Genomic DNA, 14780 nt, shown 5'->3' on the forward strand with positions numbered 1-14780 from the left:
TGGATGTTATTCAAAGTAATGATATCTGAGATGTTCAAAACACTGGAGATCTTGCTTTTCAATCTCATCATCTGCTAAATTAAGACACATATTTGCTGCCTTAATTCTGCAAAATCAATTGCAGTCAAAGTAATTGTGATTGAAATGGCTAAAAAGATCACTGTCTGAACTCTGAAGATCATTCCTTCTGATCCCATCTACAAGTCAGCCATCTTGTGATTGGGACTATCTGCTAACACTACTGATATTGACCATCCTTGCTTACCAGCAGACAGAGAGATCTTCAAACTTTGGAAGGAAATAATCAATAGGAATAGTTATTTGGTCCCATTTCTATCCACTTGGGAGATCTGAAACTTTTTCAGTCCTCCTCATGGATAAATTGACATTTTAGGTGCAAGTTTTTAGTAAAATGAGTGAGCACGCCACCTGCTGGGAATACCTGGACTTCCTGTACTTGTGTATTGAACCTCAAGATTCCTGGACTGTTTACATTTGAATTACCTGAGACCTTCCTGTTAGAAATGAAATTTAATAGACTCTCTAGGCTCTAGTCCATTGAATCTTGGCAGGTGGAGCTTGAGAATTCACATTTTTAAACAAGTCCTCACTCACTTTAAGGTTTAAGAGCCAAATAACTTAATTCTCCAACTTATAAGAATCATGAGAAAATGCTTGCTTAAAGTACTTTTACCTGGATCACACTCCAGGCTTCACTGATTCAGAATCTTTAAGAAAAGGACTTGGGCTTTAAATTTGTAAAAAGAGTGTCAGATGAGTCTTAAAAAATGAACATTTGATGAGCTAAAAGAGGGGGGAAATCCCATCTACATCAAAAAGAGTTAAACACCTAGAAGTAAACTTAACGCAGGAGTTGAAGGTCCTATACAAAGAAAACCATAAGACGTTGCTAAAAGAATTAGAAGCAGACACAAAGAAATGGCAAGATATTCCCTACTCATGGATTGGAAAAATTAACATTGTCAAAATGTTAATCCTACCCAAAGCAATATACAGATCAATGCAATCCCTTATCAAAGTCCCAATAGTACTCTTCAAAGAAATAGAATGGACACAATAATAATGGCAGGACCTTTTCTCATGCACTTCCATGGTGTCTACCACAGTAGGTTTTCAATAAATGTTGGGAGAATGTACCAAAAAGGATCCACAAAACTTGGCCACTCTAAATTCAAGGCCATAATCTACCTTTCTCATAAAAGGGTTCGGGCTACATAAATAATTGGGAGCATTAACTTCCTCCCTTTCAACATAAATTCAAGGGCATTTTGTCCCCAATCTTTAGATTGTTTCTGATATTATAAGACACCTATACCAAACATCAGACCTAGCCCAAGTAAAGGTTTCTAAATTTTACTTGAAGTTTCCTTATGTAACTTTTGCACTGGCAACCCTAGATTTTTATTTGTTCGCTCCACTGGGAATTCCCCCAAAATGTGCCATGGTTTCATCATGCTCTGTTCAGCTTGTCCAGATACGTGACAGTTGTTTTTTTCCAAAAATTATGTTTGGGCCAGGCCCGAGTTGGGATAAAACTTTCTCTTCCTCTAATATTATCTGCATTCCTACGATTAAACATATTATGACTAGATGGATTTAATCAAGCTCACCCATGTGATTTCTTTCCTTGATCCAAAGTTTTAAAATGTATGTGGTCTGCCAACTTCCAGAGAGACTAACTGAAATCAATCATTTCTAAAATGACTTGGTGCATCTCGTCCTCTCTCACTCTCTCCCTCCTTCGCTTTCTCTCTTATCACACAAAACACAAACATAGACACACTCTGGCTGACTTTGTTCTTTAGTCCTCAAGTGAACTATAGAAGACTTGAGGAAATATGTTAAGAGGAGAGCTACAGTTTTCATCATCTTTCACAATGCTCTAGCCTGTCTACCAGATGTTTCCATAAACTCTTTTCTTCTTTTTTTTTAAATAGAGAAAAACAAAATACCTGCTTTGGTGTTTGTCTCTGAAATATAAGCACATTTAACAAACATAGCCACACCTCCGTTGCCACATCAGAAAAGTAACAATGATTTCATAATAGCAAATCTTCTGGCCAGCTCTGGATTTCCCATTGTTTCATAATGTCAAATGTTTATTGATTAAAAAAAAAACCTGAAATCCAGATAAATCCCACACCTTGTGATCAGTTGCTTAAGTCTTTTAATTCTCTTTTAGTGAATTGGTTTTCTCTCCATTTTTCTTTTTCCTTGTAATGTACTTATTCGTGGGACTCAGTTGTCTGTGAAGTAGCCTTTCCCAGGTCTGAATTTGGCTGACTGTATCCTTGTGGTGTTAAACTGGATTCTGACATTTAGCTGTAGGCACGTTTCATTTATCTTGATACGTTTAAATCATCGAGTAAATTGAATATATAAGATAAATCCCATTTTCTCTTTACCACGAATACGTCAGATCGTTTCCAGATAACTTCTCCATTCAGTAAGGTCCCTGTTGTGAATTTTTTGTTAAGTGATTTTGTCTACTTTTTTATGACTTTTTTTTTTTTAGAGGCATGTATTTTTATTTATTTATGATTTTTTTTATTTATTTGTTTGTTTGTTTTGTCTATACATGCACTGGGTACAGTCAGAAGCACGGGAGGGTGAGAGAATTCACCAGAGCCAGAGCAGGGAGCAGAGCAGGCAGAAGGACCCAAGTACACTGCTGAGGGGAGCAGCGGGGGCGCGAGGGGGGTATGGAGAGTTGGGGAATTAATTCCTGCAAGACATCCACTAGAGGGAGACATTTGCCTCAATATTATACTTCCCCTAATGTTAGGGGGAAATGATGTGCACCCCGTTTTGTATCGGGGTTGCTCTACAACACTAATAGTTTTAAGTTGCATCAAATTTGTTTTCTCATTTTGACAAGTCGATCCTCATTACCTGCTTTGACTTAGGTTCTCATTTCCATAAAATGTAGTCACATTTGGTGTCCTCTGTTAATTTCACCTCTGCGGACTTGTATCTTTCATATTAGGTCCATCTTTGACTCCATTTCCAGCTACAGCCAGGAGGTGGTGATATTGCATAAATAAAAACCTGCAGACAGGCATTAAGACGCGAAACTGCCAAATAAAAAGGAGTTTCACGAGGAAAGGGGCCATTGATTTAAGAGGAAAAGAGACAAACCAGACATTTCTAGTTCGTCTCCAAATCACGGCCCAAGATACAGTATGAAGGGGCCTTTCAGGAGCGGGGGAGGGTGACTTGGGGGAGTCGCGTGCACAACCTCCTCCTTGATTTCCACGGGAGGGTGCAGATTCACGCTCGTGCACGTGCGTGTGAACAGTTACAGGGCAGCAGCGAGCACCGTGGACTGGGGCGGAGCTGCTGGCACCAATATCGCCCTGACTCAGCGCTCCGGACACACGCTCTGAGCCAGGTTTACAAAGGTGCTGCTCAGAGGTCAGCACTCTGTTTCACCTGAGGGGGCACAGGGCTCGCCCACGGGTACCTGGTTAGGAAGTGGGGCATTCAGCCAGGTGTGCTGAGCCCAGGCCAGTGGGCCTGGCCAGAGGGTATTCCTCACCTTGGAATTCTTCCTGCAAACGGGCCCCCCTCTTCCACACGCGCTTGCACACTCTCACCCGGACAAAAGGCATTCACCTGACAGCGAACAATGTGTCCGGAGAGGACAGGGAAGTCACGGGTCCTTCTGCAAATTTGCTGCAAGAGTAATACTCAAACTGCGTGCTTGACTTCACATGGGGGGGGGGAGGGGTTCACAGGCCTCCGGGAGCTCGTCCATTTATCAGCTCGCAGGTTAGGCAGAAATTCCGTTCTGCAGCCCATGCAGCAACGTAAAGAAAACCAGACGGATTTGGGGCGAGAGGCAAGCAGAGGAGTCCCTCCTTCCTCCCAGCACGACGGGAGTTTCAGCTCGGAGAGCAGGAGGGCCTTGGCGCACAGTCCCGGAGGGTGGAGCCCCCTCCCCCATCCGCCGCCGCCCCCCCATAAGCTGGGGACCCGCACCCCAACCCCCGCGACCATGCTCCGCAGCGGAGGCTGGACAGGGAGCCTGGACGGGGGATGCGGCAACGCTCAGTGGCTTTTCCTTTACGTTTCACTTTTTTCAATCGCCAGTTCCCGAGCTTAACGTCTCGCCCCCCACTTTCGCGGTCCCGGCGCCTCGCCCCGCCCGCGCCTTCCCCCGCCCCGCGGCCTCCCTCGTCCACTCGGCGGCCGCGCCCGGCCCCGGGCCCCAGCCCCGCCCCCGCCGCCGCCGGGCTGCCCCCGCGGCGGCGTGGAATCTGCATAGTAACCGCCCCGCTAGGAGGTGATTGGTGCAGCCCCGGCCCATGGCGGCCAGCGATTGGTGGCCCGCCCCGGTAATTTGCATGCGGGCCGCGGCCGGGTACCCAGCTGTGCGCCGGGCCGGCGGGGCTCAGAAGTTTGCGGAGCGCGCGCTCGCCGGCTGCGCCCCGACTCTCCTCCGCGCGCGGAGCCGCCGTCCCGCCGCCCCCCCAGCCCTGCCTGGATTTCTTCTCTGGGGAGCAGACGCTCAGCCTGCGGGACGTGGAGGTGGACGAGGGGCAGTGCCGAGAGGGAAGGCGGGGGGCCCTTCCGCTGACAGCCCCCCGCCAGGACGCCGCGCGCGGGGCGCGCCACCTCGCCGAGGGTCTCGCCCACCTCCCCGCGGCCGGCGGGCGGGCGATGCGGCCGCCCCGAGGCAGGAGGGCGCCCCGAGGAGCCTAGAGCTTCTTTCTGCCCACTGGAGCAAGGAGACATGGAGTTGTGAGCGCCCCTTGTTCGGCGAGGCCGCCCCCGGGAGGCTCCCCATGGCCGGGACGTACAGCTCCACTCTGAAGACGCTGGAGGACTTGACCTTGGACTCCGGGTATGGGGCCGGGGACTCGTGCCGCTCGCTCAGCCTGTCGTCCTCCAAGTCCAACTCGCAGGCGCTCAACTCTTCGGCGCAGCAGCACCGCGGGGCGGCCTGGTGGTGCTACTCCGGCTCCATGAACAGCCGCCACAACAGCTGGGACACGGTGAACACGGTGCTGCCCGAGGACCCCGAAGTGGCCGACCTCTTCTCCCGCTGCCCGCGCCTCCCCGAGCTGGAGGAGTTCCCCTGGACCGAGGGCGACGTGGCCCGGGTGCTCCGCAAAGGCGCGGGCGCGCGGCGGCTGCCCGCCTTCTCCGCCGAGGCTGTGAGGCGCCTGGCCGGGCTGCTCCGCAGGGCGCTCATCCGCGTGGCCCGCGAGGCGCAGCGCCTGAGCGTGCTGCACGCCAAGTGCACCCGCTTCGAGGTGCAGAGCGCCGTGCGCTTGGTGCACAGCTGGGCGCTGGCCGAGAGCTGCGCGCTGGCCGCGGTCAAGGCGCTGTCCCTGTACAGCATGAGCGCCGGCGACGGGCTGCGCCGGGGCAAGTCGGCGCGCTGCGGCCTCACCTTCTCCGTGGGCCGCTTCTTCCGCTGGATGGTGGACACCCGCATCTCCGTGCGCATCCACGAGTACGCGGCCATCTCGCTCACCGCCTGCATGGAGAACCTGGTGGAGGAGATCCGGGCCAGGGTGCTGGCCAGCCAGAGCCCCGACGGCGGAGGGGCCGGGGGCGGGGAGGTGTCTGCGGAGGCCCTGGAGATGGTCATCAACAACGACGCTGAGCTCTGGGGCGTCCTGCAGCCCTATGAGCATCTCATCTGCGGCAAGAACGCCAATGGTAAGGGCACCAGGGGACTCCACGCGAGAAATCCCTCCCAGGACCACCCTGGGAGTGTAGGGGTGGTGGGTGCGCCGTCAGCTGGAGGAAAGCGTTTGGTCTGAGGGTGGAGTTCAGCACATGATTCTTGGCATTAATTGCTCGCGTGGAGATTGAGTTTTGAAGGATAAAGTGGTCGATCTTGTTCTGGTGTAGCGTCGCTATCAGCTGGGGGCTGTTCACTGATTGAGGCTCTTAATCAAGTCTCCCAGCACTCTTGTTTGGGTCTATAGTTGGCGTGTTTTTCTCAACAGCTGTGCAGATTGACGGTGGTACTAACGCTGGATCGCTCCTGGCCAGGAGCAGTACCCAGTGTCAAAACTCTGAGACCTGAGGCTTGGATGAGTGGGATGGGAGCAAGAGAGCCTGGGTTTGCTGGGCTGCAGGAGGTCCTTCAGGTCTTCTCCTGCAAGGTGGAGAGGTAGTAGTGGGTTATTGTGTGTCCAGGAGTGATGGAACCTGGTGGCTCCTGAACTCCCTTCCCAGGGCCTGACTTTCTAACCTGTCACCAACCAGGTGAGCGATTACAACTTCGTTGTGTTAAATGTACAACCCTATGTACTTTCCTGATAAAAACCTTGACCCAGGAAACCATGTGATGGGAAAGAAGTAGGGACGTGGGTAATGACCTGGTGACAAGTCTGGGAAAGGATAGTTGCACTTCTCTAAAAGATGACATAGTTTCAGTGCACAGGGTGGAAGGAAAGCACTTGACCTTCTCCCTGGTAAGGTTAGGGTGTGACATATGTTCTACAGCAAACTGCCTCCCAGACTCCAATTTCAGGAGTCAGCAAACCATAAATTATTTAGAATGGTGCTATGACTGGACAGCCTTCCAGTCAGATCAGAAGGCCATTTGGGGGGCAGCTTTCAGTGGCAAATAAGAAATCAGTGGAAGAGGCCAGGAATTTAAGAGAGGGATACTAGCAAGGGCTAAAGGTAGTCAAACTTATATATGGTTTGACATTCATGGGAGCTAAAACTTAAAGTGAGTACTTAACTATGTGTCGGCCTCTGTTCTAGCATTTTATGTTTGCCCAAGTAATCTTACCAACCCTACTGAGCACCTAGAGTATTGTCCCCATTATGGAGATGGGGAAACCAAGGTACCCAACAATTAAGTAATGTGCCCACAGTTACACAGATATTAAGTGGCAAAGCTAGGATTTGGGACCAGGCCATCGCCACAATTCAAACTTTTATCCCCTAGAAGAGAAGAAGCAGCTTTGTTTGTGTTAGTCCAATTTCCACAAACAACAGTTGACCTTTGGTCTCATTTTGAGGACTGTATGTACCTGTATGGCTGACTTTGACATTCATTTCATTTTTCATTGTGGCACTTCCAAAGGAGATGCCTAGGTTGGGAGAACGTTTGTCTTTTAATTTTGTCCTCTTAGATCAGGGTTGAGGTCAGTTAAGAACCTCAGTTGATGATGTCACTAGCTGATAATCATGCTTTGCCCTCCAGGTCTGTGGCATCAACACCAGGGACACCAGTTCCAGAAGAGGAAGTAGAGGGTGGGGTATTTCCATGCACTTCTCATAGCCCAGAGGAAGATTTCTGTACTTGAAGTGAGGGGGGAGCCCAGCCTGAACTCAAAGTAGAGTCTTAGGAGAAAAGACTGGCCCTGACTCTATAACCCAAACAAAGGTTAGGTGCCAGTCAAACAAGCAGAACTTGCCCATCATGCATAGATAGTGCCCAGCAGGTTGAGGAACTTCTTGTTTTTTTCCTAACTGCAAATTGAGGCCAGTATGAGTAGTAAGACCAGTGTACCCCAAAGATGCCAAGGGGCCAGAATTGTGAGAAGACCTTTAACTTCTATGAAGGTGCGTATCCCAAAGGGCCATTTCTTATCTAGGGCCCTTGCTCCTTGGGATTTTCTTTAAAGTTTTTCACTCCGCAAGCTGACCTCTTCCCTACACACACACACCCCTCATTTTTGTCCCCTTGTTAGGGGGAAATGATGTCCTGAGATAATCCCATACAGGCTTTGTGGACCCCACCCCCTCTCCAGACTAAAGCCATCAAGACTCTGGGAAAGACAAATCCCATCACCACCAAGGGAGGGTGGCTGGGACCTGAGGGTGGAGTTGGGCAGCCAGGTTGGATATAAAAAACCAAACACGTGGGCCTTGGGCTCTCTCTGGCTCGCGATCGCTCGCCTCCTGGCTTCACGGCTCCTGGCTGGCGGCCAACTCTGAGAGCGCCATTTTGGGATTCCTGATCAGCGGATTGGGTAGGACTCATTTAAAACTTTGTCTCCCACTTTTCTCCCAGAGCTGTACATTTCCTCATTGCCCCTTCCCTTGTAAATAAACCTTTTATTAACCTTTCACGTGTGCCTGCAGTAGAGCATTGATAAGTCCTTTTAAGCGAGCGGGTGAGGACCCACAGTCAGACACCCCGTTTTGTATCGGGGTTGCTCTACAACACCCTCATTCTAGTCCTTCCTAAGCCATTATAGTCAAGAGAGATGAACTCTAGTGACAGGAGAAAGCTCCCTGGATGTTCAGAGTCACTGTCTCCCTCCGTGTATTCCTGGTCTCCAGGGAACTCTTGCAGACAAGGTGGCCACTGACTTCTTAGTAACATGGATGCTCATTTTTTATACATGACAACCTGGGGTGGCCTCAGTAAACAATAACTCGGCTGATTTATTAAAGCTCTTTAGACAAAGTGGAATGAATGTTTAGTAGAGGAGCAATGAATGGCTGATGCCTGAAGGCTGCCTTCAGAGGGAAGCATAAACTGCTCAGGGAAGAAATGGCAAGATCCAAAACTTGTTTCTCTAAAATAACCCCAAGGCCAGCCAGCTTACCCTTTGCACAGGGAAGACCAAACGCAAATGGCTCTGCATGGGAGGGAGAGCTCTGGTTTGTGTTCTTGTCCTGCTGGTCTTCCCCTTAAATTATATATTTTTTGTTGTTATGCCTGCTAATTATACAGCATCGGCACATGCATTTGACTCAGCTATATAGGGCTCTTAAAGTTTTAATGTCTTCCAACCAGGAATTTAAGGGCCCTAATCCATCTATCCCTGTCTATTACTCAGAGTGCTGGGCAGATATGGTTTTGCTCAGCCCAAGATGGATGATAAAAGTTCTGTAGTGTTTATAAAACATGATCTCAGCTTCACAGAGCAGCAGGAGTTATATATTGTGTGCTCATTTAGTATTGATGTCCGTGTTCCCAGGGCAATGTCATTAAGCGATGATATCTTTGTGACTGCCTTGTGGGAGGCAAAGAAACCAGTGTCATAGAGTAGTATTTCTAAACAGGGAGCTGGCAGAAAATAGAAACTTCTCCCATAGACGGAGTGCTCGTATTCACTCATATTCAATCTGTCTCTGTCTCTCCCTCTCGCCACCCACCTTCTCTCTCCCTCCTGTTTGAAGTACTTTTGAGTTTCTTCTCAGCCATTATTTTCACAAAGCTTTAATGAGTTCCATGGCATTTGAGAATATCTTCAATTCTGAGGCTGTAAGCTAAATGATAGGATTTTGGTGAGAATATTCTTACTCTACAGCTGTAACCAGGATGTACTTGTGGTAAAGAACATAGATTCTGGAATCCCCAGTGTGGGTTTCACACTCATTTCTGCGATGGATATGAGTGTCCTGGGGCAAATTTCTTAACCATTCTAAGCCTCAATTTTGTCATCTGTAAAATTTGGGGGGGGGGAGGGTAATAACAGCACCTCATAAAGTTGGTATGTGGATTGGGTGAGATCATAGATTTAAAGATCTTGGCATGTAGTAAATGCTCAGTAAATAGTAGCACTTCATTTAACAACTATTTATTGAGCTCTGACCCTGTGTCCACCACTGCTAAAAGCGCTGCAGATTAAATAGTGAAGGGAAAGAGGTTCCTCCTCCCATGAAGCTTAAAACAAGTAAACAAATAGGGATTTACTCTTAACAGAAAGAGTTAATTTAAAAAAGACATGGTAATGGATTGTGTGATAGGGCTAATTTAAAGGCAGCCCAGGAAGGCCTCCTGAAGTTTCATGAGTAATAATCAATTATATCAATACTGCTGCTGTCTAAGGACATCTTGGCAAAAAAAATAGTGAGGAAAGACTTCTCTGAATTATTCAGTTATTAGTTGAAACTAGTCCCAGCATACTCACTTGCAGCTGAGAAATTAAAAGGCTACATCTTCAACAGGGAGGAAAACTCTTCTAGTTGGAGGATGCCTTTCCATTGAGATAACTGACTCCAGAAGTGTGGCTTCCTTGAGCTGCTCGTTGCTGTTTAATCCATTTCCACACCTGGACAGCCTGAGGGAGGAGGGTAGCTTCCCTGTTCATTGACTATTTGAAGCCAGGGGAACTGGTAAAAGTAAAAACAAGCAAACTTTGGAAATGGAAACTTATTTTCCTTGAATGCCTGAGAAATGCATCCCTAGCCTTAAGTTAGAGGAATAAGATAGAGTTGTTCTGCTTCCTCCAGAAAGCTTTATCTGACTCCTGCACCCTAACTACAAAAACTGGAGGTTCCTATGCCACCTAGCACATAGTCCTGAATCATCTTCTGTTTGCATCTGTCTCTTCCATTAAATTCTGAGCTCACAGGCATCCTTGTCTCCCTGGTACCTTTCACATGATTAATCCCACTATATGGATGTGTCGTGTTAAAAATTTAACTTAAATTCCCTGAAGACCTTGGAAGAACCTTCCCCACTGCCTACCATGGACATTTCAAGTTGTTACTGAAATAGAGGTAGCATTTTTGGAATACCCAGACTGTAACGGACATCACCCATTCTTTAAAAATTCTAAATTCTCTTCAGTTTCCCAGGACTAGCTATGATGAGTGGGTTGGGAGGGGTTTCAGGTGGGGGGATTCCTTTAGTGGGAGGTACCCGAAGTGGGGATTCCATAGCAGAAGTCTAATAGGCAGCAGATAAATCCACAGGAGATAGAGTTGAATGGCAGAGGCAGTCATTTCCCGTAAGAATGGCAACACCCTGAAGAATCCCCCTCTTACCAGAAGAGCTTGCCAAGGGGGCAATCTCTGTTGGTTATATTGCTCAGAAGAGATTTCACCTGTGTCCCACCCCCACCTGCCACCAATCTGAGACGAACCAAGGCAATTAACTGCTGAGACCTTCCTGGGATGCATAAACACTTAAGGTTCTGAAGCAAGCCAGCCACTTTGATGCAAACCCTCAGGTGGGTCCTTGTCCCACCTCACCATCAGTCTCTGCTTTTGCCCAGGAGGACAGTAGATGGATGCATTAGCCTCTGTTTCCACTACATGCAACTAATCTTTGTGCAACCTGTAAGTGAAATGATCAGGCTTTTACACCTCTAGCCTCTGTGGCTATCGCCTGCGGCCTTGAATGCAGAAAGGGCTTGAGAGCGTGAGCTCAGGGCACACGTGCCTGATGGTGGACACCTGGAGTATGCTGTGGGCATGTGTAAGTGTGTACACTTGAGCCTAGAGGCTGAGGTTAAAAGGGCTACACTGGCATGTCAGTGGTGAGAGGAAGAAATACGAGAGAATGCCAGAGAGAACCCAAAGAGAAAAGGTGAAGATTCAGGGGCTGGGGGGGGGCCTGTCAGCCTCTGGGTCCCTGATCCCCCCACCCACTCTTTGCCTGGTTACAGGCACTACAACTCCCTTAAACTTTTTCTCGTGTGAGCTCGTTGTGTCCCCATAAAAACTCATTGACTGGAACGCCCTTTCGCAAAGGGGTCTCTGGGAGCCCAGAATTCCGTGTAACAGCTGGGCCAGAACCAAGCCCCATATTGCTCAAGTCCCGGGCCTGTGCTTTTCCTGTGAAGACTCACAGAAACAGAGGTGGTGAGGCACAGGTCAGTATTTGACTCTCTTCCCAAGGCCACGAGGGTCAAGCTCAGCAACAGCGGTGCTTATCATGGACCCTGTTTGTTAATGATCTGCTGTGTCCAGGCACTTTAAAAGCACTTGGAATCCGTTAGGCCAGTGAATCTTCAAGACCACGGTGCAGCCCAGAGGTGGGTCTGTCTTTCCTTCAAAGGATGCTGTTGCTCGGTGTAAAATGCTGCTTGCTGACTGTCCCAGAGTGTGCCCTGCAGGGGCCATTGATTTTTAGGAGCCATTATTGCTGTTCCTGAGGGGGCAGGGAGCTCTCGCTGCCCAGAAAGGGCCTTCCAGTGTCAGCTGCTAGGTGATCAATAAGCTTAGCCATGGGGAAAGACTGTGGACGCCTCCGTTGTTCTCTCTAACGAGGGGCCGTCAGCTCCGGGAAGGAGCTCGTGTTTAGGCTGCTCGTGTCAGGAGGCTCAACTCACTTGCAGAAGTGACTTGGCAGAAAAGCCTTTCTAAAGGGGGCTTTGATTTCCTAGAGCCCACCACAGCATGTCCGGTGGCAGGTGAAATCTGCCTTCGAGTCCTGCAGGGCCCCTGCTGAAGTCGAGTTCCCCATTGCTCTGCTTTTGTCACCAGACTCAAGCAGGTCCATTCAGGGCTCCCTCTCCTGTGCTATAAAATGAAGAGCAGGCTCTTCCACAGGTGTGGCTGTGCCTGGTGCATGCGCTGTGCTTGAGGACTTTTCTGGGGCTGGGCATTGGGAGCTCGGCACGGGGTGGGGCAGCCTGGGTGTAATTCCTGGAGATCCCATTTGGGAGATGTGTGCCCTGGGCAAGTGGATTGACTTATGTGCTTTTGTTTCTTCTGTAACAGGGTTTCTCAGCCTTGGTACTCTTGACATTTTGGACTAGGTAACTTCTGTTGTAGGACTGACCTCGTCATGGAGGGAGGCTGAGTAAATTTCCCAGCCCATACCCACCACATACCAGTAGCGGCTCCCTTCCCTCGCTGCCAGTTGTGACCAAAAAATGTCTGTGGATGTTGTTCGATGTTCCCTGGGGGGCAAAATCACCCCTAGTTGAAGAACGCCATTCTATGAGGACTAAAATAGTCCCCAACTCATAGGATGGTTGTGAGGATTTAACAAGAGCCTTTTGTGACTTTGCACTGTGACTAGCACATAAAATATTAATTGTAATTATTTTGCAAACTTGTGACCCAAATCCCAGGGTATCAAGGATTAGTCACATGGCTTCCTGGTGACTAACAGGTAGGAAGAAGTGATAAAATCTGAAAAAGGCACTTCACTCAGTTATGGCACAATTGCTCCCCAGATGAATGGAGTGGGTGGTTTGATCAGACCCCTCCCTCCCATCTCTCCCTTTTATGCCCCCCACCCAGGATGACAGCAATAGTGCAGATTCAAAGCTCAGGGACCAAGGGAGCAATTTTACTGCAGATACTGGACCCTGCTTGCCGCAGCTGCCAAGGCCTGAGCTCCAGGACAGCAGGTGTTTTGTGTTTTGCTGGCCTGTCATGTAAACACTTTGTGGTTGTCTTGCTTGTTTTAAAAAAAGGCCTAATGGTTTTGCAGCTTTGACGGTATGTTAGGAGCTGCATGCTGAATTGGGAAGAGAAGGCTAAGATACACAGCCCAAGTACGCCTGAGAAATGCCACGTTGGCCTCATTGATCAGCTGCTTACCCAGCACCAGCTACACACAGGCTGTGGAGACAAACTAGAGAACAAGAATTGACCTTGCCTGTCAGGGAGTTTAGAATTTAGCAGGGAAAGCAGAGCACACGCGTGGGTCCTTTCCTATATATGGGTCCTTACAAAGAAGTTAGTGGTTGTTGAATTCCAACAGCAGTGGAGATGATGCTGATAGCTGCTACTCCCCACTTGACAGTGCCCATCACAGGACTTTCCAGGACCTGTTTGTTTTGCTCCTCCCAACCCCTCTGTTGAGTAGATGTCCCCTAGTTGGGGACCTTGAGGCCGTTGGTGACTGGACAGCTGAACGGGCGGAGATGTGTCCTGGGTGAGTGGGAGGGCGTTAGGACTGCTCTGCAGGGATGTGGCAGGGGAGTCAGTGGGCACTTGGGCAGGCAGAGGTGAGACTGGGGAGGGGAGGTTGTGCAGAGAGCATGGACGCTTCCAGACAAAGAGAGCAGGGTGAGCAAAGACCTGGAAGCCAAAATGTGTGTGTCAGAGAACAGCAAGTAACCCTGTTGGCTGGAAGGTTCAAGATGCATAACAAGGAGGAGCAGGGCAGTTAACACAGTAAAAAGGAAAACTTTCCCACATCTTTTATCCAGATGTTAAGGAGCCTGCCAGAGTGCAGGAAAAGAGTTTTCCAAAACTTATTTTTATAATTCAGAATTGAGTGTGTCTGCTCCCCAGTTCTTCTTAACCACAGCCCCAGACCGCCCATTACCCCTCTTGTTGATTGAAAGTTTGACCTCAAAAATGCACCCATCCACTGTCCTAGCAGTACAAGTAATGAAAGAAGACCTTAACTGAGTAAACTTGGGTTGAAAGGGCTTGAAGAACGCAGCTTCGATCAACCTCGACTTCTCCCTTTCAATTTGGCTTCTCCCATGGCCCTGAAACTAACATTTCAAGCCAAAGCAGACCCAGTATGGAATGAAGGTCAGGACCGGCAAACTCGTTAAGTGAGGCCATTGGGTTGGCTCTTGCCAAGAGTCAGCTGACTCTTATCTTTAAAACGCGGAGGTAGAGAGGACATAAAATAAGATGCGCTAAGAGGGTCTCAGAACTTTCTTTGGTTACAAGTCTGCCCTGATAGTCAATTTCTAGTTTAGAATTAATTTTGGAAAATAACAGCTCAATTCTCAGAAAGGCTTAATCACTTAGCAGTTCTTGGCCAAGGTGTTTGCAAAGCATTGATGATAAAGACGTCAGTCATTCTAAATGTTTGATACTGTGGAACCACCTGACAGCTCAGTACCATCTGGATTGGATTCCCAAGGGGCCACTGACATAATAATTACTGAAGTAATAAATGATAGCTCATAAATGGCTTAGCTAATAACTCGGGTATTAGTGTTCTTTCTGACCCTCATATTATACAGGAATTTCCTTGTCATTTGAAAGAGAAATCTCATGATTATTTTGCGTGGATGCATAGGGAGTTGTTCATGGCTAATGACTTGATGCCCATCATTTGTTTTCTACAAGAGAACTGAGTGGGGTCAGGCCCACAATGGAAAAATTGAACAGGAAAACTA

At 48.6% G+C, this 14780-nt stretch overlaps 1 protein-coding gene across 1 annotated transcript in view; it reads left to right on the forward strand.

The window, feature by feature from the left end:
* Nucleotides 1–4415: 4415 nt before the first annotated feature.
* Nucleotides 4416–14780, forward strand: part of ABTB2 (ankyrin repeat and BTB domain containing 2) — a 157727-nt gene continuing 147362 nt past the window's right edge. The window contains exon 1 of the mRNA XM_037522479.2: nt 4416–5691. Within this exon, the coding sequence (XP_037378376.2) occupies nt 4809–5691 (883 nt within the window). The 5' untranslated portion in view covers nt 4416–4808. The remainder of the gene's footprint in view (nt 5692–14780) is intronic.

Source organism: Talpa occidentalis, unplaced genomic scaffold (genome assembly GCF_014898055.3).
Source record: "Talpa occidentalis isolate TD23 unplaced genomic scaffold, MPIMG_talOcc4v2.1 talOcc4.3, whole genome shotgun sequence".
Taxonomy (NCBI): domain Eukaryota; kingdom Metazoa; phylum Chordata; class Mammalia; order Eulipotyphla; family Talpidae; genus Talpa; species Talpa occidentalis.